This window comes from Phodopus roborovskii, unplaced genomic scaffold (genome assembly GCF_943737965.1).
Source record: "Phodopus roborovskii unplaced genomic scaffold, PHOROB, whole genome shotgun sequence".
NCBI lineage: Eukaryota > Metazoa > Chordata > Mammalia > Rodentia > Cricetidae > Phodopus > Phodopus roborovskii.
This window is the reverse complement of record NW_026125052.1, coordinates 29,437,600-29,464,046: the sequence shown is the minus strand read 5'-3', so window position 1 is coordinate 29,464,046 and position 26,447 is coordinate 29,437,600. Positions and strand designations below refer to the sequence as shown.

Sequence of the window (26,447 nt, the reverse complement as noted above, 5' to 3'; positions counted from 1 at the left end):
AAGTGGTAGACTACAGGTTTACGCCACTGTGCTCTTTTTTAAGATTAACCTATTGATTATGTTCTATTTGCATGTACACCTGCAGGCCAGAAGAGGGCACCAGATCTCATTACAGATGGTTGTGAGCTACCATGTGGTGGCTGGGAATTGAACTCAGGACCTTTGGAAGGGCAGTCAACGCCCTTAACCTCTGAGCCATCTCTCCAGCCCTTTCTGGGTGTCTTTATTGAAGATCTGCATCACAGCCCTAACAGGTTTGGAGGCTGATGGCTCCTGGGAGAAGAGCAGGAAGCAGATCTGAATAGTCAAGAAGGGTTTGTATCCTGCGGTCAGAGGATCTGGTGATAGGCAGAAGGGGGCAGAGCAACATTTCTGAAGGACAGGGATGCCACAGGTAGCAGCTGGTACTGCAGCCTGGTCACAAGGGGATCAAAAGTCGCTGTCTGTGTCCCAGGGTCCTATGTAGGGCCTCAAAGGGACAAGGTGTGCACCTCTGTCTGTTCTGCTCGTAACTCCCAGGGGCCCTTGCTCCTAATGCCTGATGGCCATCTGGCTAATAGCCTTTGAGGCGTGACACCCAAGGGCAGACTTCATCTTGGCATTGCTCACAGGATGCCTAGCAGGGGGCTGGGTTGTGTGGACAGTTGTTCCTGGGCTGCAGAGCTGTCCAAGTCAATGTCTGCTGTGCCCAAATGCCCAGCCTCAGGACTGGAGGAGTTACCCCGAAGCACCTTCCCAGCTAATGAGGCTGGCCAATCTCTAGCAGTTAGCATTCCTCTGGATACCATGTTACTGGCCACTCTCTGAGTCTTCGTTCTAGCAGCTGCTCTTGAGTACACCCTATGCAAAACTTGTTTACAGAGGGTGTCAGCTGGGCACTGGGGGCACCAGAGGCGGTCTTCTGCCTGTAGTCTGTTGGGAGCACTAGTCCATGAAAGCTACACTAGCTTTGGTTTTCTCCTCGAAGCATCAAGTCTGGCTTCTTCATTCCTAGCTGTAAACGACGGCCACATGCGGGGACCGTACCTTGCACACAGCCTAACAGGTACCACTTGGGCAGGATAGGCTCAAGGAGCTGTTATTAGCCAGCACTGGTCTCAGGCAGAAAGTGGCGGGGTCTCGGGGTCTCCTGGGGTCAGGGCTGCTGTGGGGCCTCGGTCTTTGGCAGTGGGATACCCAGGGCAGAATGGGCCTGCTGGCTTCGGGCCTCAGCCACCTGGCTCGGGGAGCAGAAGTCCTCTAGGAAGATGTGGGCCAGATTCCTGAGCCTTGCGTTGGCTGACAGTGAAAAGCGCAGCATGCACTGGATCACTGGCAAGGAGGTGAGCTCCGGGTGGGAGCCAGTGCCGGGCGAGCTCAAGTACATGAGTGTGGTGACAGCAGATAACACCGTCTCCTCGTTGGGACTGCACAGACAGTTGGTGATGAGAGGGACGCCTCCGGCCTGTAGGATGTGCTCCTTGTTGGCCCTGTCTGGGCAGAGGTTGCAGAGGCCGCCTGGAGAAAGGCAAAGATGAGTCTGGGTGCTGTGGTCCGGGCGTCCTCTCCTCCCAGCTTCTCTCTAGCTAGTGAGTCCTGGGGGAGTGCCCAGGCCTGGGAAAGTGCCATGGACAAGGACTGCAAGGCCACCAAAACCCAGTCTTTTCTCCAGGCTTCAGGGAGTCCAGCCTGCCACCACTATCCTTCAAGTAAAGTACACACAACACTGTACCTCACTCCTAGAATTCTAGGCGGAAGGAAAGTTCACAGTGAGAGACCAGTGATTCTGGATTAAAAAAACTGTCAAGAGCTGGGAGGGACTGGGAGGAGAGGAAGGAGGGAGGCTACTATCAGCATGCAAATAAATAAATAAATAAATAAGTTTAAAAAAGAAAAACTGTAGGAGATGGCTCAGAGGCTCAGAGTGATTATTGCTTTCCCAGAGGTTGTGTTCAGTTCCCAGCACCCACGTGGTGGCTCACAACCACTGTGACTTCAGGGGCTCAATGTCCTCTTGTCTGTGGGTACCAGGCATGCATGCAGTGCATGGCCACGCAGGCAAGACACGAACATAAACCAAACACCTGTGTTTGCACACGTAGATGACCAAAACCCCCGTCTTCCACCCTCAAGTTAGGTACCCTCAACTTAATGACCTCTTGGTCTTTGGGACCGATGCTACCTTTTCTAGAGGAGCTCTTCGCTGAGCTCTGGCTCCTGGTTGCTGGAAGCTGACTTCCTGTACTCACTGACTCAGCTTCCGGCCATCAGCTCTAGGCCCCTCGGCCTAGCTGGCAGCATCTTTCGAGGATGAAGAGTAGGGTGAAGGTCCAGGGGAAGGGCTGAGAGTTTGAGACAAGAAGACTGGGCTGGGACACCATGATGGTACCAGACGGGGCCACCAGAGCCCCTGCCCCAGCCACGTCCCTAAGCTGCCTGCTGTGAAGAGCTAAGAAGGGCAGTAGTGGAACGCCTTTAATCCCAGCACTCTGAGTTCCAGGTTAGCTACAGAGAGAGGGATACACAGAGAAGCCCTGTCTCAAACAGACAGCCCCACCCCCTATTAAAAGCTGAATCCAGGGGTCAGCCGTGTCTACAGAGTGAGTTCCAGGACAGCTAGGGGCTGTTACACTGAGAAACCCTGTCTCAAAAAACCAACAAACAAAAAATAAAAACAAACAAGAAAACATAAAGGACTGGCCAGGAGGTAGTGTGACACGCCTTTAATCCAGGTGGATTTCTGTGAGTTCGGGGCCAGCCTGCTTACAGAGCAAGTTCCAGGACAGCCAAGACAACAAAGAAAAACCCTGTCTCAACCTAACCCCTCAAAAAAGGTAGAAGCAAAAACTGAAGGCCAGCTCTGCCTGGGCTTCCCCTCTCCAAACTGTGGGCTGGACAGAGCAGTTAAGAGCATTGACTGTTCTTCCAGAGGACCCAGGTTCAATTCCCAGCACCCACATGGCCACTCATAACTGTTTATAACTCCAGTTCCAGATACAGATGCAGGCAAAATACCAATGCACATAAAATAAAAATAAATTAAAATAAACCAACAACACCCTCCCCCCAAGGACTGGGGAGAAGGCTCAGCAGTTAAGGCCACATGCTGCTCTTGCCAAAGACAAGAAGACCTGGGTGCAGTTCCCAGCACTCTCGGGAAGTAGCTCAAAAGCACTCCACTCCACTGCAGCCCCTTATTACTGGATTACCATGGCCCTTTCTACCTGCCCACAGGGACCTACCCCCACCTCTTAAACAAAATAAAAAAATATAAATTTGGGGGTTGGCATGCAAGATGGGGACCTGAGTTTGATCCCTAGCACCCACATAAAAAGTCAGATATGATCGTGTGGTCTGTAATCTCTTTAGAGTAGTGCAGAGATAGGAGTGTGTGTGTGTGTGTGTGTGTGTGTGTGTGTGTGTGTATGTGTGTGTGTGTGTGTGTGTGTGACAGAATCTCACAGAATAGCTCTGGCTGGTCTGGAACTTGCTATGTAGACCAGGCTGGCATTGAACTCACAGAGATACTTTGCCTTTGCCTCCCAAGTACTGGCATTAACGTCCTGTGCTACCATGCTTCCTTACAACCCTCTACATTTTTTTTTTTTTTTTTTAAAAAGAAACCAGATTTAGGATGGAACTCACATGGGGACAGAGGTCAGAGTTGTACCTGTGTGGGGTACATCTTGACAGAGGAGCTGTTGCATGTAGGGACACATACCTTAATAAACTTAAGGATTGATTAAACTGCCACTTACGTGCATTTTACTGTACACTCATCACACTGCATTTACAAGATAATTACAAAAATGAAAAGGGCAGGCTGGGGCGTGGCTTGACAGAGGAGTGCTTGCCTAGGCTCCTGGTTTATTCCCAGCACCACCAAAAAAAAAAGGAGAGAAAAGCGAGTCCGGACTAGTTGAAGAATTTGCTTTGGACAAAGAACGGGGGAGAGGGGAAACAGCTGGAGGCAAGAGGCAAAGGCTGTGCTGGACCCAGTAACCATAGAAACCCTGAGAGGCAGGAGAGGAACTAACTCCACTGTAACTTTATGAGAGCTGGACTTGGAGAGCAGGTGAGCTGGGGTCACGGGGTTGGCACTGGTGCTGGGAAGGCTCTTACAGGGATTTTCCTGAGGTCTAAGAGGAGACACTGGGCACCTGCTACTGGGAGAGCTCTCCTGGAGGAGGTCCAAGATGTTACCTCAACTTAAGGGCTAGTCCACACCAGGGCACAAGGCTGACTTAGTCTGTGGTCGAAGTCTTCCTCAGAGCAGGATGAGGTGGCAAGCCCTCACAGTCCTAGCTACTAGGGCAGCTGAGGAAGGAGGGTCACTTGAGCTCAGGAGCCCATGGGCAGCTGGGACAAAAATGTAACCCAGGCAAGGGAAGTGCAGACAGAGGTACCTGAGCCTGCCTGCTGACCCAAGACTGCCCACAGGTGTGTGGGCGCGCGCGCACACACACACACACACACACACACACACACACACACACACGAGCAGGAGGAAAGGACTCCTAAGACTGCCCTCTGACCCCCGTATGTATGCACATCCCTCACACATCACATACAATAATAATGCAATTAACTTTAAGAACCTAATCTGTTCTTAGGTTTTACATCAGCACCTTGAAAATGCTAAGTCATCATCTGTGACTGAAAGAAAAATATACATGCATGTGTACGCTCACATCCATGTAACATTCTGCGTGAACAACACAGAAACTGGTTGGCTGTAAGGACAGACATGGGGTGAGGCTTCTCTAATATTATTTTCCTTCTTTTTTTAAATACATAGGGTGTCACTATGTAGCCTAGGCTGCTCTTGAATGCATCATCCTCTAGCCTCTACCTAAGTGCTAGAACTACAGGTGTGTATCACCACTTTTGGTATATGGTATTGCTTTTTGTTCACTATATTGGCCAGACTGGCAAGTTCTATTGCAGGTCAAGAATATACACCAAGGTACATAACTATATTTAAAAATCTCTAAAGTAGGGTGTGGTGGCTCACACTATAATTCCAGTACTTGGGAGGCTGAGGCATGATGTTGCCCAAGTTCAAGGACAGCCTGGACTACACAGTGAGGTGCAAGCTATCCTGGTTACTGAGTATGACCATGCCTCAAACAATAACACACACCCATGCATCGATACAGGCTACCTCTTGCATAGATTATACAAAAATTACACATGAAATGGAGCGGATTGCCTGGCAAGCACACAGGAGGCCTTGGACCCACACCCCAGCAGAGTATCAACCACAGAAAGTAGGGCGGCCTGGTGGCACACACCCTTAATCTCAACACCTGGGAAGAAGAGGCAGGCATCTCTCTGAGTCTGAGGCTAGCCTAGTCTACATAGTGTTCCAGGCCTGCTAGTACTACATAGCGAGACGCTACCTAAAAACAAACAAACAAAGCAACAAACACAAAGAAAAAAAGGAAAGAAAAAGCAATACACTTTCATGTGTATATACATGCCCATGACAAGGCATCCTATGTAGCCCTGGAGCTCTCCATGAAGACAAGCCTAGCCTTGCACTTCTGGAGATCTTCCTGCCTTTGTCTCTCAGTGCTGGGATTATAATTGTGCATTACCGTGTTAGGATCTCACTCTTGAATTCTATAAATCCTGTACCGTGTTGACCAGTTATGTGTCCCATGAATAACACACACATATAATTGCCTATGTCTAGAACAAGCCTGCTTGGTCTCCAACTAGAGGGCTCAAGAGATCCTCTGGCCCAGGACTCAAGTAGTTGGGGCTGTTCATATAAGCCACTGTACCCCTCTTGTGTTTTACTTGAAAAAGACAACGCCTTCAAATGCCCAAGACATCTAATTAAACCAAGAGAAATACATTGTTGCTTTCCAAAGCTGTGGAGACCATCTTTGAACACTACTACCCCCTGGTGGCATCCATATGTATTGCAATATATAGGAAGTCAATTTAACCTGAATTCTCAGAGGGGGTGGGGGGCTGGGGTGGCAAGACAGGGTTTCTCTGCCTTTTTTTTGTTTGTTTGTTTTGGTTTTGCCAGACAGGGTTTCTCTGTGTAGCTTTGGAGCCTGTCCTGGAACTCACTCTGTAGACCAAGCTGGCCTCCAACTCACAGAGGTCTGCCTGCCTCTGCCTCCTGAGTACTGGGATCAAAGGTGTGCACCACCAACACCCTGCATTCTGCCTATTCTTGGCTGTTCTGGAACTCACTCTGTAGCCCAGGCTGGTCTGGAACTCAAGAGAGCTGCCTGCCTGCCTCCTGAGTGCTGGGATTAAAGATGTGTGCTTTTGACAACTGACGCCGCCGCCACCACCACCACCAGCAGCCATGGACAGCCTTTGTGTGACTAGAGCAACTGCCCTGTGGTTTAGTCTCTCTGGTTAAATGTGACCCTGACCTTGGGCACCATCATGTGTAGCAGAGATGCTCTTGCACCAGAGTTAACCCTGCAGGAAGGACAGCACACAGCCATCTACTCAGGGAAGCTACCCAGAGAGCAGAACCAGGCCCAGCCCATCTCCCACGGAGCCTCCATAGAGGATCTCAGGCACCCTGCTCTGGGGACTCTGCCTCCTGGCCCGGAGCGGGGGTGGGGGTGAGGAGCTGAGGAGACACTGGGACCTGGGGGAGTGTCTGCACTGTGATTGGGTCATTTTCACTGGGGTCAGCAGCCTATTGTAGAGATCTGTGGTTCCCAGAGGAGGCATGGCCAACTGTCTCCAACAGTAGTCACAAATGGAGGTACTTGGGAACACATCTAAAGACCAGCATTTAGTTGTATGTAGGGTTTCTTGTTTTTTAAACCAAAGCCTCACTATACAGACCCTAGCTGGCTTCTGTCTCCTGAGCGCTGGGAATAATGTGTGTACAAGCTTAGAGAGGGTTTTGAGACAGAGTCTTGTAAACCCAGGCTTGCCTTATGCCTTACACTCACTATATAGGTTGAGGCTGACCTTGAACTCCCAATCCTCCTCCTTTCCGGTCTGGGGACAATTTTTAGACTATCTAGTATAACATTCTTCTTAGAACAGAGATAGGTGTGAACCAGTAAGACCCAGGCAACGGGGGCCCCGCCATAGCCCAGCCATACCCCAGAGGAGGGCCCTGAAAAGCCCGGGGTCCCACCTAGGGCCCCACCATTGCCCCAGACTTGTGCCTCCGGCTGCATGGGCCTCTTTTGGGTCCGGACTCCTAGGGTGGATTCCCTCAGCCCCACACTTAGTGGAGCAGCTGCTCGTGGAGGGTGAGCGCAGCTTGGATTTCTGTGTGTCCTGGTGCTCCTTCAGAGAAGACACAGAGAGAGGGTCTGTATTCCCGTTCTGCGGACTGCAAACATAAGAACTGGGTGTCTCTAAAGACACAGTCAGGTGGTGGTGGCGCACGCCTTTAATCCCAGCACTTGGGAGGCAGAGGGAGACCAGCCTGATCTAAGAGCTATTTCTAGGACAGTCTCCAAAAACCACAGAGAAGCCCTACCTCGAAAAACAAAAAACACAAAACCAACCAAACAAACAAACAAAAGACAAAAGAATCCAAATCACACCACAATGTATTCAGGGATAAAAAGTGTCACTGGGCTGTAAGGCTATTCAATCCAATTCTTAGGTTACAGGAAATAAAGGAGACAGAAGGACGAGCTAAATTACTGCTCCTTCTTTTTCCCTTTTTTTCCTTCCAAGTTCCTCTGTGTAGCCCTGGCTGTCCTGGAACTGGAATTCTCTCTGTAGAGCAGACCCACTTGGAACTCACAGAGAACCGCCTGCATGTGGAGTGGGGGTTTAAGGCGTGCACCACCACTGCCCGATTTAAGTCACTGCTTCTTATACTGTAAGTCACAACCACACATGACGTTATGTAACTGAATATGCAGGCCCTGACACAGCAGGCCAGCTGGGTATGCTAAGCACAGCTTTAATCCCAGCCCTAAACATACACCTACCATGTGTCACTATATATTTCTATAAATCAGTGTTCTCTGCACTGACCTCATAAAATCAACACCATTAAAACTCTGACGAACACCAAGGATATTCTATGTCACACAGTATCAAACATTCACCCAGGTTTGATTATGTGAAAAAATAAACAAACAATCCTTCTTATTAGTATACAAATATTGTCTTTAATAAACAGTAAAATTATATGTTCACCAAGGATTTCCCCCACCCCCTTGAACAGGGTGTCTCATGTAGCCTCAAAGTTTTTAGCTGAAAAAAATTCACCCTACATTTGTGATTCTCTTACCTCCACCCCCCCAATACCAGAACTATATGTCTTTATGATCTGTTATAGTAATATTTGTTTTGTGTACTTATTTTATATAGCTATATATGTAAGTAAAAATTTCTCAGCTTAGGCAGTAGTGGCTCAAGCCTTTAATCCCAGCACTCGGGAGGCAGAGGCAGGCAGATCTCTGAGTCTGAGGCCAGCTTGGTCTACAGAGTGAGTTCCAGGACAGCCAGGGATACACAGAGAAACCCTGTCTTGAATTGTACCCATCCCTCTAAATTTTTTTCCTCAGGCAAATAAGGCTTCTGAGAGAGAAAAGGTTAAGGAGGCCCACACTAAATGATACACAAGAAGGTGGGACATCCATACACATGGTGTAGACCATTCAACCATCGGCGCTATAGGAAGAACATCTTAAGGAACTGTCATCGCTACCCTCCAAACGTGAGGCATGCTGTCATTGTTTTTTCCTGTTTGTCCTGGGAGCTGAGATTAAACACACGTGGCCTAGAGCTGTCATTTTCGTGCAACTGTGACTGTCCACAAGAGAATGCCCACTGTGACTTCTGACTACTGATGCTCCCTCAGAAAGGGAGGGGAGAGAGAGAGCACCAGAGAAGGAGAGAGCATCATTAGACCCTCACTCAAGGTCCCAGGGTTCTCTCCTGTGCCTCTCAGTTGCTGTATGTGCCTGTGCCCTAACTGCTGTGGCCTTGGAGATGCTACAGTTTACTGAGGGAGCAGGGCCTCCATCTATGGGGAAGTCGCCCCTATGCTGGGGCAAGGCCTTTTGTTGGTACAGCTGCTAAAGGGTCACCCCATTCTTCAAGTCCAATAAAAATCAGTGGCTGCCCAAGTTGTACTTTGGTGGGATCTAACTTGGTTGCTGTTGGTACCCTACAGAGAAGGCACAGATATTGTTTACATCTCTCCTGACAAAGAATCCCCAAACCTAAGGGTTAAAAGAGATTTAAGGGCACTGCTGCCAGGCCTGACAACCTGAGTGTCATCCTTTGACCTCACACGGTGGAAGGAGAGAAGTGACTCCTGCCTGTTGTCCCTGGACTTCCACATCCCCAACCTGACACAGACACAGATACACAGACACAGACAGACACACAGACACAAAATAAATGTAAAGGAAAAATTTTAAAAAGCTTTAAAAAGAGATTTAAAATAATTTACGCAGTAACTCCTTCCCAAGAGTGCACTATGGAAAGGTGGTTGGTGGTTTCACAATAAAGACATCTGGCAAACATGTCCTCAGTCAGATCACAAAGGTTAGCATAAGCAGAGCTACAACACACGAGCCCCAAATGCTCCTGACATGTGGTAAAACACCTCCCTTTCACATCAGAACAGAAGAGAAACATCAGGCTGGGCATGGTGGCACAAGTCTTTAACCCCAGCACTCGGTAGGCAGAGGCAGGCTGATCTACATAGGGAGCTCCAGGCCAGCCAGAACTATGTAGTGAGACCCTGTTTCAGAAAACACTACCACAACCCCAGCCCCAAATGAGACATGATGATCTCGTCATGTGTGTCATGTGGGGTCTTGGGCCAGAAAAGGGGCATTACGAAAAAACTGGAGGACCTTTGACCAATATAAAGTCTCTGGTTAATGATGATGCACAGGTACTGGCTTATAGCAAACATACCATACAATTGGGGGGGGGGGGGTTTGAGAGCAGGAAAAAGTGGGTGTTGCCATCTGGGAACTTTGTATTCTTGGGCGGCTCAGGCTTGGACTTGCTGTGTGGCTGGAGAGGCTCTAGAGCTCCTCATCCACCTGTCTCCATCTCCTGAGAGCTGGGATCACAAGCATGGGCCACCCACACACTCTATGGACTAAGCTATTCCCCAGCCTCCTCTAAGTTAGACAAAATGTATAGGTCCCAAACTGGACCTTAGTTTATACAAACCACTTGTAACAAACAGTGTCCTTTTAGGCCTGTAAGACTCTTGACGAGCTCCTGACTAGAGGACTCACATACTAGAGGAACGGATGCTACAGCTTGTCCTCTGAAAGTCAGAGATGGCAGTTCATGCCTTTAATCCCAGCATCTGTGAGGCAGACGAGTTTCAGGCCAGCCAGGGCTACATAGTGAGACCTTGTCTCAAAAAGATAACAACAAAATTGTCCTTTAACAGGGCACATGCCCTGAACTTATCCACACACACATACAAAAAATGTTCTTTAGAGTATTGTTAGAGAAATGTACATAATTAAATATGAAACAATTTTGGAATTACCTTCTTCCAATGCTGAGGATTGATCTACAGAGCTTCAGGCATGTGGGTACATGCAACATAATACAGGTAACTCCATCACTAGCCACATTCCAGCCCTGAAGTTATTCCTTATTTATTTACTTATTTTGGTTTTTCAAGACTATACAACAACCCTGGCTGTCCTGAAACTCGCTCTATAGACCAGGCTGGCCTGGAACTGAACAGAAATCAGCCTGCCTCTGCTTCCTGAGGGCTGGAGGTAAAGGTGTGAGCCACTGTCTTCTTACCTTCAATCAAGCATACACCTAGGTACATATACCCACACACACACACACACACACACACAGTGAGTGAGTAATTTAAACAGTCTTACAATCATCTAACCCAGGAATCCTAAGCTATAAATTCCAAGTCACCATTTCGTCTCTTGATATAAGAGCAAGCTCCAAACTTCTATCAAAGCAATTTCGACTCATTTCTTTGATTATTCTCTCTTTTCTAAGAAGGAAAGACGCGAAGATCTGGCAGTGACTTCCAGACCTGTTTCAGACTAGCTGTGACCCCGACAACGTATGGAGGAGGAGATGGGAATTCTGCCCTGGCAGATGAGATTCCTATCCTAAAGACTGGTTTCGTTTTGTGACAGTGTCTTATTCTGTATCCCAGGCTGGTCTCCAAGTAGTGGCAATCCTCCAGTCTCAGCCTCCCATAATGCTGGGTTTACAGGCGGCGGGTGCCATCACGCCTGGCTTATGGACTCACTTCTAAATCTCTGATGTCACTTTAGTCCATACCTGGGGGCCGGTCTAACCCTTACCAATGGCAAACTTCACTAGAGTTTCATTCTCTTCCGACAGCGAATCGAGGAATAAGTCCAGGACTTGCAGTTGCCGCAGATAATGGTAGTTGCCCGGGTCATAGGCGAAATTGGCAAGGTTGGCGAGGACTTGTTCCTTGGCGTCTGCAATGGGAAGCGGGGCTGGGGTCGGGCCCGTGCGGCTGCTGCCGTCGGGGCCCTGCCCGGTCCCTCGCGCCCACCCCGCACCTCTCACCTTGGCTCTCGGTCTCCTGGAACTCAGTGACCAGCGCCTGCAGGTACCCGAGCCGCCCGACGTGGGGGTCTATCTTGGGTTTCTGTGCCATGGCTGAAGCGGCGAAGGGGCCGGGAGGATGGGTGGGAAGGACGAGGCCACAAGGCCGCGCGAAGCCTTCGCCTGGACCCTGATCTGTGCTCGGGGGCGACAAGCGGCAGCCGAAGCCGGCCCGGCCCTGGGTTCCGAGCCTGCAGCGAGTGGCAGCCGGAAATGGGCTATGGGGGTCGGTGAGGGTCTCAGATCCTGTCAGAGCCGGGTTTGAAAACCGAATTCAACCCGGGTGACAAGCCACGGCGATTTGGAACCGGAGACACGCCCCTCTCCGCGCTCTCCCCGCCGTTTCCGGGCTCGGGCGGAAATCGCTCTAGCCCCGCCCCAGGGAGCGGAAGGGGCAGGGCCAGGACGGGGCTGGGCGTGGCTACTGAGCGCCTCCTGGGTTTCCCGCGCCGATTCTCTGGCTCCTGGCTTTGGGCGTCAGCTGCGCAGCCGCGGGGATTTGTAGAGGGAGGAGGGAAGGGAAGCCAGAAAGAGGGGAAAGGGAGGGAGGGAAAGGTGGATGGGACCGATGGACAGACGGGCCTTGCGGTCATCTAGGCATCTAGGTGGTACTTTAATCCCAGCATTTGGAGGAAGAGGCAGGAGGACCGCTGTGAGTTGGAGAACAGAGCTCAAGGCAAGCCAGGGCTACATGGCAAGACCCTGACTACAAAACAAAACATTCCCCAAACCCAAAACAGGATCTAAGGGTCCCAAGGCGCATCAGGAAGGGATGCTGTCGTCATGGAGGTGGAGGATGCAGGCAGTGAGGTCTTTTAGGGCAAGGCTCAAGGGTCAGGTACTTAGCTCTGTGTTTGGTACCAGGGTCCTGAATTATAGCAGAATGGCGTATGTACTTTACCTTTCCCTGGCTCCCACCTCTGGGGTTCAAGTCTGTGGTTAATCCCTGCCCAGTGCCATCCTGGGACGAGAGTTTTGACCTTAGTCTGGGTGCTTGAGTACACAGGCTGCTCCGAGAGAACTCTGGGCCCTATGTGTTTTGTGAGGAGCCTGTCTAGCCTGGGGAAGTACATCTCAGCTCAAGATGGTGACGGGTCTCTTTGGCCTCTGACTAGAAAGAGAGTCAAAGACCAGGAGCCTGGGGCTTGGGGACAACATGGAACCAAGCTCCAGGTGTTTTTGTTTGTTTTGTGGCCAGGAACTCCTTTGAACCATCTCTAGATTTTGAGGGGATCAGCAAAGTGTGGGTTCTGGAATTTCAAACGTCATTCAAGTCTCCCAGATTTTCAGGGTGCTCCCTCTGGGAAAGAAGCCTCAGCCTCTGGTTTTGTGCCAAGGGCAGAGTGACATGGACTTAGTGTAAGGATTCAGGCCTTACGTTGGCCTACTCCTGTCACCTGGCAGAATGCACTCAGGCAGTACTCTGGTCAGCCCAGAGTTCCATGACTACTAGTCTGCAGGCAGGTGCAAAGGACCCTTTAAAAGTCAGACCCTGCCCACTTACCCTCTCTCTTTTTCACACTCTTTAGCCTTCCAGTTCTCTTCTATTCCCGGTGCCTCTATGTCTCTTCCCTTCCCCCTCACTCCCCTTTCTAAATAAACTCCTCATTTAAGCTCTGTCTGCCTGGCGTGTTATTTATTCCCTTGGCCTCGGTCATCCTCACCCGCTATGGAACCTGCTATGCTCTCCCACGTGGTCCCTTACCTTGAGACCCCCATGCGGGACCACTCCACCCCCTTCTCCAGCTTTTATCACTATAACTGTAACAAAGGAACAACACTTAGGCCCTCTGCTTGGTTCCTGGAATACAGTAGATGCTCAATAAATATTTGTTAAAGGGATTTTGCCCAGAGATTTCTTTTGAACTTACTATGTAGCCAAGAATGTCTTGAACTTGTCATCCTCCTGCCTCCACCTCCTGAGTGTTGGGATTACAACACGTCCAGGCTTGGTTGAGGCTGGGTATTGAACCCATGGCTTGGTACACACTACCATTCTAAGCTACATTTCCTACCCTCGTTTCTTCTTTGCTGGTTGCTTATAGACTAATGCCATTATTACCAATGGGTAAGTGAGATGAACATTTCTTAGCTGGACGTTACTTAAACGCCTCCTGGAAGTGGACCTGTTAGCACCAACTCTGTTTTCCATTAGAGCAGAGAAATAGGTCCTGGCATTCTCCCCTTCAGAGCAAAAGCTATGCCTGTGACCAAGCTCAGGACCAAGTTGGGATTAGGAAAACAGTGGGGGTTAGACACAGAGGCAGACTTTTCAATCTGAAGGTGACATTATCTCCTACAGGCCAAACATTTTTTTAAAATTACATTTATTTTTGCATGTATTTGTGTGCGTGCAAATGCCAAAGTGCACACGAGAAGGCCAGAGAACAGCTTGTGGTAGTGGGGCCTCTCCTTCCACCATGTGGGACCCAGGGATCAACCTCAAGTTGCCAGGCTTGGCAGCAAGGACCTTTACCTGCTTATTCAGCCATCTCCATCCGAGGTCTAGAGGTAGCGAACAGAAGCAACAACTCAGCAAATGCACCGCTGCAGTACTACCTTTGACCATGAGGGGGCACTCAAGATAGCATCTTAGAGGAGTCGGGACAATCCTAGAGATGCTTATTCATGCCAGATGGCTCTGTGGAGGAGGAAGGCTGGCGTCAGTCATGAAAATAAAATCGTTTTTCCTGATAAGGTTTTCTTGTTGCAGCCTGGCTAAGCCTGAACCAATAAACACGACCAAGAACTTTCTTCCAAGCTGAGAGAGCGGAGGAAATTTACTCAGGCAGCTTTTCCTGCTTTGTTAGTCCAGGGTTTATGACCTGCTTCAGGGAATGTTTTTGTATAAAATTCAAACAGTCTGTTTTTCCATCCCCAGGAGTGCCCCTGGGACAAGCCTTGGCTGATGACAGCTAGCCCTCGGTAAATGACCTCAGAGAGCAGAAATGTGTGCATAGGCATGGCTCCAGGCCATGGGTTCAGGCTAGCAGCAGTTACTGCCACATCCTGGAGGAAGGGGAACCTCAGAAGGTCAAGAGCAGAGCACAGGCTACCGTTTGCATATACACATCCAGTTTCCACAATGTTCTGTAGGCTGCTCAGCCGGCCTTCTGGTTTCCTGCTCTGTCAGATGTCCCTTATGTGGATACAAAGTATGGTAAAAGGGAAGATGCTGAGTCAGGCCCTGCTTGACGGTAGATGACTCCTCAGACTTCATAAATTTTGAGACCCAAGCAGGAGGACCTCTCTGGGACAGCTATCTGCATAGGTGTCAGGACCTGTAATCCATCGAACAATTTGTGCCCATCTTGTACTGAGGCCGACTTCTCATCCTGGCCTCCAGCCCTTCCTCTCCCATGGTTATGGTCAGCGAGAGGGTCTGTTTCTGAAGCAGCACCCTTAACCCTCCTCACCTAAGGGGCCAGGGCTGATTATTTGAAAAGAGAGAAGAGGAAGTTCTTGGAATCTTTGAAAATTTTCAGAATTGTCTGGAGGCTAAGAAGGACAATCGTCGTGGGAAGGTTGGGTGGGAAGATGCACCGTGTGTTGGGTTGTAGGAGCAGCTGGGAGAAGCCAGCGCAGGGTAGCTAGCCAAGACTGCTTCAAGCAGGGCTCACATCCATCTTCTTGGGACCCAAGGACCCATTTCTACACTCTGCTTTCTGGAAGGACAGTCCCTCGGGGACTTCCCAGCTTGGAGGCAGGTCACATGGGACCTCTGGAGTTCAGACAGTGGTCACACATATGTTTTCAGTGCATAGTTGCTTCTTGGTGCTGGCCTTGTCTTCTGAGGTAAGACCCTGCATCGGGGTAGTCTCTGAGATGGCATCTTCCACCTTGGCTTGTCCATTTTGCTTCAGCTTCTTCTTATGCACAGCATAGAAGCCCCCTCCTATGAAGAGGGAGGCCGAGATGAGCAAGAAGCTTGACACATAGAAAATATAGTTGAAGTTGTTGGTCATGTCCAGCAGGAGTCCTAGGGGACAGAGAACAAGTTAATCCACCATGGGAGCTAAAGGGGGTCCTCCAACTAACGTGTATTTGAGGAGGGTAGAGATTTTAGATTCCTTTCTGCTCAACAAGAAGTTATGGCTGGTACCTTGGAGGTGCACAATAGATTTGTGTGGAGTAAGAGGAAGGGAGGAAGCACCTGGCCTCTGACCTAAGCAGATGTCCTCTCCAGGAGGGAACCCAAGGGCCCTTTACTTTTGGCATCAGGGAAAAGGAACGGAAGGGCTAGAGGAATCTGAGCTGTTTGCCCAGCCATAGCCCTACCTTAGCCCCAACCCTGTCTCTTTAGTCACTCATCTGCCTGCAGGACTTCCTGGGAAACTGAAACTCACACTCGGGAAAAGGGCTCACTGATGCTGGTGGCGCACACCTTTAATCCCAGCACTCAGGAGGCAGAGGCAGGCGGATCTATGAGTTCAAGGCCAGCCTGGTCTACAGCATGAGTTCTAGGACAGTCTCCAAAGCTACACAGAGAAACCCTATCTTGAAAAACCAAAAACAAACAAATAAATAAGGTTGCTTACTGAGGTGAGTATAGGAAGGGTCTGACCATGGTAACTGGCTGCTTTAGTGTCGCCACTGCCTGCAGGACCAGCCTCCTCCCACTCACTCTGAAGATTCCTCCCTCAGCTGAGCAGTCACCTTCCCCCTGGGTCTCATTTTACAAACTCCGTTTGTTTTCCTCAGTCCCTACATGTCCCTTTGCTTCCGCTCCTGAAGGTAAGGCCCAAGTCTGAGGTTTTGACTCGGGGCACTCACTCCGTGACTGTTCTGGGTGGAGGTCATAGCACGTGCTCTATTCTGTGTTTTGGAGTTGGCGCTGTGGTTTTCCTGGCAGGATGTTCATTACTGTAAGCACAGGTACAGCTCTTATCATGAGCCATGCCCTTTCCTTCATACCTTGGGATCCTTACAAGGCCGTGCCTCTCATCAGCATGCTTTACTGATAGGAGCAAAGATTCGCGTGGGTCTGGAGCGCAAAACCTTTCCCTCTCTCCTCCCTTCCCTCTCCCTGCTGAAAAATCTTTTACTTAAGCGAATGAGTATTTTGTCTCCAGGCCACATGTGTACAGTACCCACAGAGGCCACAAGGGGGCAGGGACCCTCTAAAACTGGAGTTACAGGTGCCTGTGAGCTACCGTGTGGATGCTGGGAACTGCAAGAGTAGCCAGTGATCTTAACTGCTGAGCCATCTCTCTGAGCCATCTCTCCAACCCCTCCCTACCTTAATGTTCATATACCTACACTTACATACATGTAGGTATATAAACATTTTACCTACATGTATGTAAGTGTGCTGTAGAGGTCTGAAGAGGGCCCTGTATTCCCTGGAACTGGGGTTATGAGCCACCATGTGGGTGCTAGCAATGAGCTCAGGTCCCTCTGGAAGAGCAGCCCCTCTCTCTTTTCTCTGATGGGGAGGCTGGGACAGGGTCTTACATAGCCCAGGCTGGCATCAGATTTGCTATGTAGCCAAGTATGACTTTACACTCTTGATCCTTCTGCCTCCGTTTCCCATTGTGGGGTTACAGCCGTGTATCACCGTGTCTGGTCAAAAGCCTATCTTTTCATACCTTGATTGTCAGGCAGATAACACACTGTAGCATGGTCCCTGAGCTGCTTTGGAATCCCAGATTCCAAGACCCTTGTGGCAATGGTAGACTCGGCTCAGATCTGTCTAGGTGTTCTCCTCTGCTTTGCCCTCTACGACCTACCGATACAGGCTCCACCTGGGCATGCCTGGCTGCCCTCCCTCCCAGGCTCTCACCAGCTAGTGGAGGGGAGATGAGAGATACCACACCACAGAGGACAGTCAAGAGGCCCAGGGCACTGGGGAACCGATCCATCGGGACAATGTCCATGAGGACCTGGAAGAGGAGGGTCCCGACACCACATGTGGACAGGCTGTACACCAAGCAATAGCTCAAGAGCCCCGAGAAGTCCGCTAACACCGTGCACAATAGATTGGTGAGCCCATTGACAAGAATTGCCGTGGCAAACAGATATATCCGGTAGGCTGCCAAGCTCTTCCTGCCCGCCAACAGCCCTGCCACCGGCCGTAAGAAGATGTTGCAGAAGCCGATGACAGACATGAGCATGGCTGCCCAGTACTCATCCACCCCTTGGTGCAAGGCGTATGGTACCAGGAAGATATGTGGCAGAGGGAAGCCCAGCATCATCCACGCCACACCCGTCACATAGATGCAGAAGCCCACATTGTGCCGAAGGATGTCAAAGGCCAGGTGGTACTGGATGGTTGAGACACATGTCGCCAGGCAGCTGCGTGTAGGTGTCTTGGGAGGTAGAAGGAGATCTTCTTTGGGCTCAGGGACCACGTTGGTAGCAACAGGCCTCAGGAGGGCTCCACATGCACAACAGTGGAGAAAGATCCCACCGAAGATGAGGAAGGCTCCTCTCCAGCCCAGGGTTTCCAGAAGATACCGGGCCAGCAGTGGCCAGAGAGTGACGCCTATAGAGATTCCTATGGAGGCCAGTGCATTGGCTAGTGGTCGACGGCGAACAAAATAGAAGCCCAGGACCGTGATGCTTGACTGGAAGCTGAAACACATGCCCAGGCCTGTAGAGCGAGAGGAGGCATCAGCTCAGGGACATTTTGGGACTTTCCATCTCTACATGGAATAGGGGGGTCTTGGCTCATGTTACATGTCTGTCTTCTTTGGCTCTAGGTCAGACACACTTGCAAGTTCCCGTGATGGAAGGCACCTGACCGCCTGCCTGTAAGCATCTGACCCATCTCTTCCTCCCAGCTCCCCTCTGCCAGCACCGTAATAACCTTAATTTTTTTCATTCAGGCATTATTGTAGTTAGTGACATTAATTCCAGAATTCAGAGGCAGGCGGATCTCTATGAGTTCCAGGCCAGCCAGGGCTACATAGTGAGACTTTGTCTCAAAGAAATTTTCTCTTAGAGTTATCCATTTTATGTGTATGAATGTTTTGCCTGCATGTGTGGATACGCATCATGGTCATGCCTGATACCTGTGGAGCTCAGAAGAGGACATAGGATCTTCTGGAACTGAAATTTCACTCGGCTGTGAGCCAGCGTGTAGGTTCTGGGAACTGAAGGCAGGTCCTCTTGCAAGGGCAGCAAGTGTTCTTAATTGCTGAGTCATCTCTCCTGCCCTTAGATTTGTTTAATTTATTTATCTGTCTTTTGGTTTTTTGTTTGTTTTGTTTGTTTGAGACAGGGTTTCTCTGTATCGCTTTGGAGACTGTCCTGGAACTCGCTCTGTAGACCAGGGCCACCAACGCTCGGCTTATCTTTGTTTTTAATTACATGTGTGTCTGTGTATACCCACCTCCCGTACCCACAGAGGTCAGAGGCATCAGATCCTCTGGAGCTGGAGCCACAGTGTTGTGATCCACTTTATATGGCTCCTGAGAAATAAACTCAGGTCCTTTGCAAAAGCACTACACACTGATAGCACTGAACCATCTCTGGAGCTCTTTGCAGTGACATTTTATTTATTTGTTTGTTTATTATTTTTGTTCTTTGAGACAGGGTTTCTTTGTGTAGCTGTGGAGCCTGTCCTGGCACTTGCTCTGTGGCCCAGGCTGGCCTTGAACTCACAGAGATCTGTTTGCCTCTGCCTCCTGCGTGCTGGGATTAAAAGGGTTTGCCACCACTGCCTGGCTACAGTGACATTTTAAACATCAGCTTTTAAGGACTCCCAAAGACTTCCTGTCACACTTAAACATCCTAAGTGTCTTCTCTGCCCTGGAAGACTTTGGTTTGGCTTTGGCCTAAGCCCTGGGATTTGTCTCAAGCCGCTTGTTGTCAGTCACCAGGGTCAAACGCTACAGGCTCCTTCTCTAAACAGCAAACTGCCCTTCTACTTTGTGACTTTTGTCAGGGCCACGTCTTTACCCGCACCGGGACACCACCCTCCCAGAGTGTCTCCCTGTGCCTCCTGTGATCAGCACTGGGGGAAAAGCCCCTCTGGGTGGCGGGCCAGGCTTCTTCCTCTCTGCCGTCCAAAGCCCTCCTCACTTAGCTGTCCTTTGGCAGTGGCTCACCCATGCCCTCAGCTCTGTTTCTGCCCTTTGGCCTGTCTCCTCAAGCCCTCCCACCAGCAATTTCTCTGTTTTGAATTATTCTTTTCCCTTCTTTACTGGGCCAGTCTTTGTGGTAGTAAACACCTTTAATCCCGGCACTCTGGAGGCTATGCAAGCACATCTCTGTGAGTTTGAGGCCAACCTGGTCTACATCTAGAGTTCCAAACTAGCCAAGGGCTTCCCTGTCTCAAAACCACAATAATAAGCAAAACAAATACAAATTTCTAGGAAAGCAAAACAGATGAATATGTGTTGTTCTAACACCACAACTTCTGGTTACTACTCCATTTCTCGGAATCTTTTACTCAGGGGCTGGGGATGTACCGGGGTAGAATGCATGCTTGTATAAGGCTCTGGATTTAATCCCTAGACCTAGGAAAAGAAGAAGAGGAAAAAAGAAAGAGGGTTAAGGAACTGGACATGGGGGTACACGCCTGTCCTCCCAGCACTCAGGAGGCTGAGGCAGAGAAAGGGCTTGCTCTGAGTTCAAGGCCTGGCTAAAGGACATAAGGGAGCCCCTGCTTTAACCCTTCCAACAAAAAGAATGAAGAGGAGAGGCCGAAAGACCGAGGGGAGGCTGGAAAGACGAGGGGGAGGGGCAGAGGAGAGGGGCAGACAGGGACAGAGGGGAAATGCCAGGTCCCAGCCTCATCTCTTGCATCTGCTTTCCTAGTGGGGATCCAGGAAGGCAAGGCAGGCACTGTGCACTGAGCACATATTCTCCGTCACTTATTTTCACGGCTGAACTGAACGAACTTGCTCCTTCCATATCTTGACCCATAGCTGGGTTTGTTCTCATCAAGGTCTTAGTGCTGAAGGGCAGGCATGGTCCATCACTCACTCGAGTGAAAACTGTTCTGACCATCAGCTTCTGGCTGAGCTTTACCCAGATGCTTCTCTCCTCAGCTGTCACCCTCATTCCCTCAGGGACGGCAGGGAGATCCCTCATCTCAAGATTTTGTTTGTTTGGTTTTGGTTTTTTGAGTCATGGCTTTTCTGTGTAACCCTAGCTGTCCTGGAACTAGCTCTGTAGACCATGCTGGACTCACAGAGATCCACCGGCTTCTGCCTCCCTCCCAAGTGCTGGGATTAAAGGTGAAGCACCACTGCCCAGCACCCTCATCTCAAGATGTTCCCATCTGAGCCTGGGCTGCCTGTCCCTCTCCCTAGGACCTCAGCCTGTCTAAGCTTCACATCTTGTTTCTCCATCCTCCAAGTAGCTTTGTGGTCATCTCACCCTTTTAATCTGAACCCTGCCTACCCTATACTTCATCATTCCATGCTGCTCAAACCACGAGCACCTGGGATCTGGATGTGTGCTGCCTGCTCCTGTCCATTCACCCCTAGAGTCACCAGAGCCAGAACGATGCTTTAGCATCTTAGACAATGTCACGCACCCCTCTGCCTGAACTCAGGTGGTGTCCCATCTCAGTACAAAGACACTTCTAAATTAAGCCTCCATTGGGCCTCTGTCCTGCCTCTTGGCCCCTTGTTCCTACATCTCTAGTCTGTGACCACTGTCTGGTGTGTGCATGTGTGTGTAAAATTCTCAAGTCTCATCCCTTAGTGCCATGCATCCTATTTTGAAACAGAGTCTCTCGCTGGCCCAGAACATACCAAATACCCTAGGCTGGCCAGCCTGTGAGCCGTAAGGATCCGCCCTCTCGCCACCTCCTCAGCACTGGGAGTAGAAGATGGGACACCACACTTTGCTTTTCCATGTTGAGTTCTGAACTCAGGTCCTCATGCTCACAAGACAAGCTCTTTACCAACTGCCCCGTACCTCAGAGAACTTTACATTCGCAATTCCCTCTACCTAGAATGCTGCTCGGTTCTAATAAGCGTCCCTTAAAAACACACATAGCAGCTGGGTATGGTGGCAAATGTCTTTAATCCCAGCACTTGGGAGGCAAAGGCAGGTGGATCTCTGATCTACAGGGCTACACAGGGAACCCTGTCTTGAAAAACCCAAACCAAACCAACTAGCTCACATAGCAAAGGCTTGGCCCCTAGCTCAGTGCTGTTGGCAATATGAAAACTTTAAGACACGTGGCCTAGGAGTAGAGAGATAACTCTGTGGTTAAGAGCGCTGGCTGCTCTCCCAGAAGACTTGGGCTCAAGCTGCAGCACCACATGGTGGTTTAAAACCCTCCATGACTTCAGTTCCAGAGAATCCAATGCCCTATTCTGGCTTCCTAGGGGTAACAGGCGTGGATATGACGTACAGATCTATACTGGTACACACACAATGAAAATAATAAATCTTTTTTTTGTTGTTGTTGTTTTGTTTTTTCAAGACAGGGTTTCCTCCGTGTAGTCCTGGCTGTCCTAAAACTTGTTCTGTAGTAGAGCAGGCTGGCCTCGAACTCAGAGATCAGCCTATCTCTTCCTCCTAAGTCCTGGAATTAAAGGTGTGTGTCACCATCCCCAGGCTTATTCTTTTTAAAAACTTATTTACTTTTATTTGCACTAGTGTCTTGCCTGCAGGTGTGTCTGTATGGGGGTGTCAGACCTTGAAGTGACAGACAGTTGTAGCTGCAAATGGGTGCTGGGATTTGAACCTAGGTCCTCTGGAAGAGGGGCTAAGCTATCTCTTCAGCCCCGGGGGGGGGGGGGAAAGTGAGGCTCAACAGGAGATCATTGGGTCATGGGCTACTGGGACCCTCTAATTCCTTTTGTTCTCTCTTGCTCCCTGACCATGCACTGAGTACAGCTTTTTCTTTTGCATGTTTGTTTGAGACTGAGTTTTACTCTGTAGCTCAGGCTGGCTTGACACCCATGATGTAGTCCGGTCTGCCTCAAGCTGACACAGGGTCTCACTCCGTAGCCTCCCGTATCTTCCTTCTTGACTCTTCATACTTGCTCACATTCCCGCAGGCCAGGAGGCTGTCACATCCCTAGCCCTGTTCTGGCCTGTCCTCTCAAGCATTCTTATGGACCTGTCCCCTGGCTGTCTTCTCCCCCGGGCTGTAAGCAATCCCACCTTCCCCGCCACTTTGAACAGAGTGACAGTTACCCGTGATGAGTCCTGCAGTAAGGAAGAGCTGGCTGAGTGAGGCAGAGAAGGAGCTGACCACCATACCCAGGCTGGACAGCATGCCACCCAGCATCATGGTCACTCGGCAGCCAAAATGTTTTATGAGGACGCTGCACAGGGGTCCTGTAGGCAAGACAAGCAGCAGTGGGTGAGGAGGTCTGGGGTCAGGACACAGAAGGGCTGAGAGAGGGGTTCTAGGAGGAACTAGCCAAGGGGATTTAGAGATAGCGAAAAATCTGCTAACGTGGCTTCTGGTCTCCACCCTGACGCAGTCTGGCCATTCGGCCCCAGAAAGGTTTCCCGCCTCTTTCTGCCTCAGTCTCCTCCCCTAGAGAACAAGTGGTTGGGCTAGGTGGTGTGAGACCACCGTAAGGACGTGGGTGGGATTATGATGCCCCCCCCACCGTGAGCATCACACCCTTGCTGGGGTCACCCCAGAAAGAGCCCCTAGAATACTGAGCTCAGCATCCAGCCCTCCCTCTCACACAGCCCACAGAAGATCGGACCCTTTACTACTCTGTGCCACCTTTCTCTGACCTTTGGAGTGCTGGGGAGAAAATCAGGCCAGATTCTCTCTGCCCTCTCTCACCGATTCTAGCCACTTCCCAATCCATGCACCCAAGGCTGAGGTTGCAGCTGCAGCCGAGCGAGCGGGAGAGGAAGCATGTTCAGCATGTAGGCCTTGGGCTCTGTCTTTTGGACACGCAGAGAGAAAGACAGAGAGGGGGGAGAGAGATTGAGATTGGGAGGAAGAGAGACTGAAAGGGAGATATACTGAGAGACAGAGAAACAGAGAGAGGCCGGAAGCAGGGAGAGTCTAAGAGATACAGAGAGGAAAGGGAGAGAGGGAGGGAGGGAGGGAGGGAGGGAGGTAGGTGGCTCCCGAAGCTATCCAATCTGAAGCTCCCTCAACCAATAAGCTATCTGGCCTGCATGGAGAAGGGCCCGGTCTCACGCCCAGGTGCTTTCTGACAGCCCTGCCTCCTGGCAAGGGGAAACCAGGCAAACTGGCCAACTGTTCCTAGATATCTCACAGGCCCACACTCTTTGAGCACCCCACCCCCACGCCGAGACACGTACAATGGAGAGGCTCGCGGTAACGTTCCCAGAGGGCAGAGGAAGTGTATGCACACAGATCACAAGTGCGTATCTTGGATGGGAGGAGGTGCCTTGTGTGAGCCAGCCCATGCCTGAGAACAAGCCGCCGAGCCAGCCGCCGCCGCAGTGTGGAAGGAGTCTTGGATGGATGTGACCGCAGGCCCACGTGTCTTCCCTACCTCTGGGATGTTACCTGACTCAGGGAGGTGACCCTGGGAAGAGTTCTGAGTCATAGATGGGCAGAGGGTGGAGCTGGGGTGGGGATCCTGAGTCACCTGTGCCCTTTGCCTGGCTGAGCATTGTCCCTTGCCTTCAGACCCCCCCCCCCAGTCCCTGCAGGCCTTGCTTCCCTCTACAGATTCACACACGTATGCAAGTGAGAAGATGGGCAGGTAGGGAACTCACACCAGCAGCAGAAGTTGTGGGTGTGTCTGTGACTGGGCAGTGGCCCAAAGCTGGCTGGTGAATTGGGGTGTCCACAGGGTACCCAGTCTCTAGCCTCTAATGCCTGCAAGGCAACGATCCCTCTGAGACCTCCACTGTACACTCCAGCCCTGTAAGGCTGGAGGCCACACATTCTAGACCAGGCTCGGCTTCTCCTTCTCACCCCAAGTCCACACTTTTGGTGGTCAATTCAGGGTCATCATGGAGGCTGACAATCTCCGCAACCCCGACTTTCCTTTTTCTCAGTGTGAGGGAAGTATCTGAAATAATCATCAGGCAGATGGAGGAATGGTGGGAAGGCTTCTGGGGAGCTGGGATCGGCAGAGCCAAACAAACGTGTGTGTGTGTGTGTGTGTGTGTGTGTGTGTGTGTGTGTGTGTGTGTGTGTTCGCTGCGCTGTCATTGACCGGACCCCCTTCGAGGTCTCTGTCTGTGGAGTCACCCTCCTAGGTCCTGGGGAGAGGTCACTGGTGCCACCTGGTATGGTAAGGAGAAGGGGGGGATGGGGGTCAGTCTCCTCTTTAAGCTCCAGGGTCTGTAAGGGACTCTCCAGGGAGAGATGGAGCTTTTGTCTGCCGTGACCCCCTTTAAGGCTTGTCCTGTCCTGCCAGGAAGCCACAGTGAGGATCGCTAGCTAGAATACTAATAATTCACAGCCCCATATATTTCCTAGTCCATACTAGACCCATGAGGTCTCCCCTGTTACATCACACGGGAAAGAAAGTCCTGAGAGGCGGCCTCGGTACCAGCTGTCACTCTGCCACTGAGTGCCTCGCTCCAGATCAGTCACCAAGAGGACTCTGAAATCCTTGCTGACAGCGTGCCTCAGGTGTCATTCCACTTTCTCCTCACTAATGCAGCCCAGGCTTCGAGGAACAGGGCACAATGCAGCTGGCTCCTAGCCAGGTGGGCCAGGCCCTGGTCAAATCAAGGAAACCTCAGCAATGCATCCGGGGGAGGGGTGGGGAGGTAAAGCATGTGGCCCCGGAGAGAGGGTCCCCCCCAGCCCCCAACAGACCCTTCGTCCCCTCACCCCCTCTTCAAGCCGCTCACCCCCACCATGGAGCATGGCCCCCATGACAGAGGGAAACCATGAGGTCTCACTGTTGGTGGCCTGGAAGTCACGCTGCAGATCAGTGAAGAAGACGCCGATGCAGGAAGGGAAGCTCACGGTGAGGGCCTGGGTCACCAGGGAGGCCAGCAGGACCACCCAGGCCCATCTGCCGTCTGCTTGCTCCAGAGCCTGGGGCATTCTCAGCTCCTGGTCTTGTGACAGCCACTTCGTGGCCACAGCACGAGAGGAAAGGGGATGGAGCCTGGGGCTGGCGGGCTGCCAGCCCTCCCTCAGCCCACCTGCCACCACCTGGGTGACTGAAAGTGCTTCTTCCTTATGCTCCGGCGGGAGTATCAAGGAGGGGCACCGCCCCCTGGGAGGTGACGAGAGGCCTTGGCGTTGGCCTTGGCATCTCCTTTCACCCACTTCCCGGGGACAGCCTGGCTGGAGGTGGCAGGAAATCGGCAGGGGAGGGGCGGGCAGTGACCAATGGCACAGGTAGGTCAGTGGAATTCTCTCTGACTGTTATATCACCTGAAAAACGGGCAGGCAGCACTTTCCAATCCACTTGATAACTGTTTCCAGGCAGCAGGACATGGGCCAGTAATGTCCCGTCACGGTGTCTCCCAAAGTGGATAAGGATCTGATTCCAAACTTCCATAACCAAGCTGCCTTCCTTCGTATGAGGAGCAACGTCCACCCCCACACAGCATTACCCCTGCTCACCACCAGTGAGCAAGCTGGTGCAGAGGACACGCACAGCAGCTCAGCAAGGGCACCGACCTGAAGGCTGCAAAGAGAGCCCTTTGAAGCCACCTTGCAAAACTCCTCTTACAAGGTCTTGAAGATCAAGAGTCAAGCTCCAAGCTCCACACCCATTCTGAATCCTGTTTCTGGGCGCCCACACACACTTGCATACATCCGCAGAAATGTGACACCATTTCCCCTTTCCCTCCGCCATCCGCTTTCCTTTCCTTTCCTTTCTTTTTTTTTTTTAGGTGGGGTCTGGCTAATTGGTCTAGAATTTCTGTTCACTAAGGATCCTTCCATCTCATCCTCCTGTATCCCTGAGTCCCCGTGTCCCCCCCCCCCCAGTTTGAAAACAGTTCTTGTGCAGAGGAACAGGGTCATGCCCTGCTCTGGGTTCTCTACTTTGCATAGAGCCAAAATCTGGAGAGAAAATGCTGAA

At 50.9% G+C, this 26,447-nt stretch overlaps 2 protein-coding genes across 2 annotated transcripts; both read right to left on the bottom strand.

The window, feature by feature from the left end:
* Positions 1–183: 183 nt before the first annotated feature.
* Positions 184–11,715, bottom strand: Armc7 (armadillo repeat containing 7). The gene is made up of 3 exons (XM_051180373.1): positions 11,497–11,715; positions 11,262–11,405; positions 184–1,497 (listed from the first exon to the last, which is right to left on the bottom strand). Exons 1-3 carry the CDS (start codon positions 11,585–11,587, stop codon positions 1,136–1,138), a joined length of 597 nt encoding a protein of 198 aa, XP_051036330.1. The 5' UTR covers positions 11,588–11,715; the 3' UTR covers positions 184–1,135.
* A 3,226-nt stretch (positions 11,716–14,941) lies between these two features.
* On the bottom strand, positions 14,942–25,519 carry Slc16a5 (solute carrier family 16 member 5). The gene is made up of 4 exons (XM_051183536.1): positions 25,258–25,519; positions 22,642–22,785; positions 17,318–18,127; positions 14,942–15,514 (listed from the first exon to the last, which is right to left on the bottom strand). Exons 1-4 carry the CDS (start codon positions 25,454–25,456, stop codon positions 15,264–15,266), a joined length of 1,404 nt encoding a protein of 467 aa, XP_051039493.1. The 5' UTR covers positions 25,457–25,519; the 3' UTR covers positions 14,942–15,263.
* Positions 25,520–26,447: the final 928 nt, after the last annotated feature.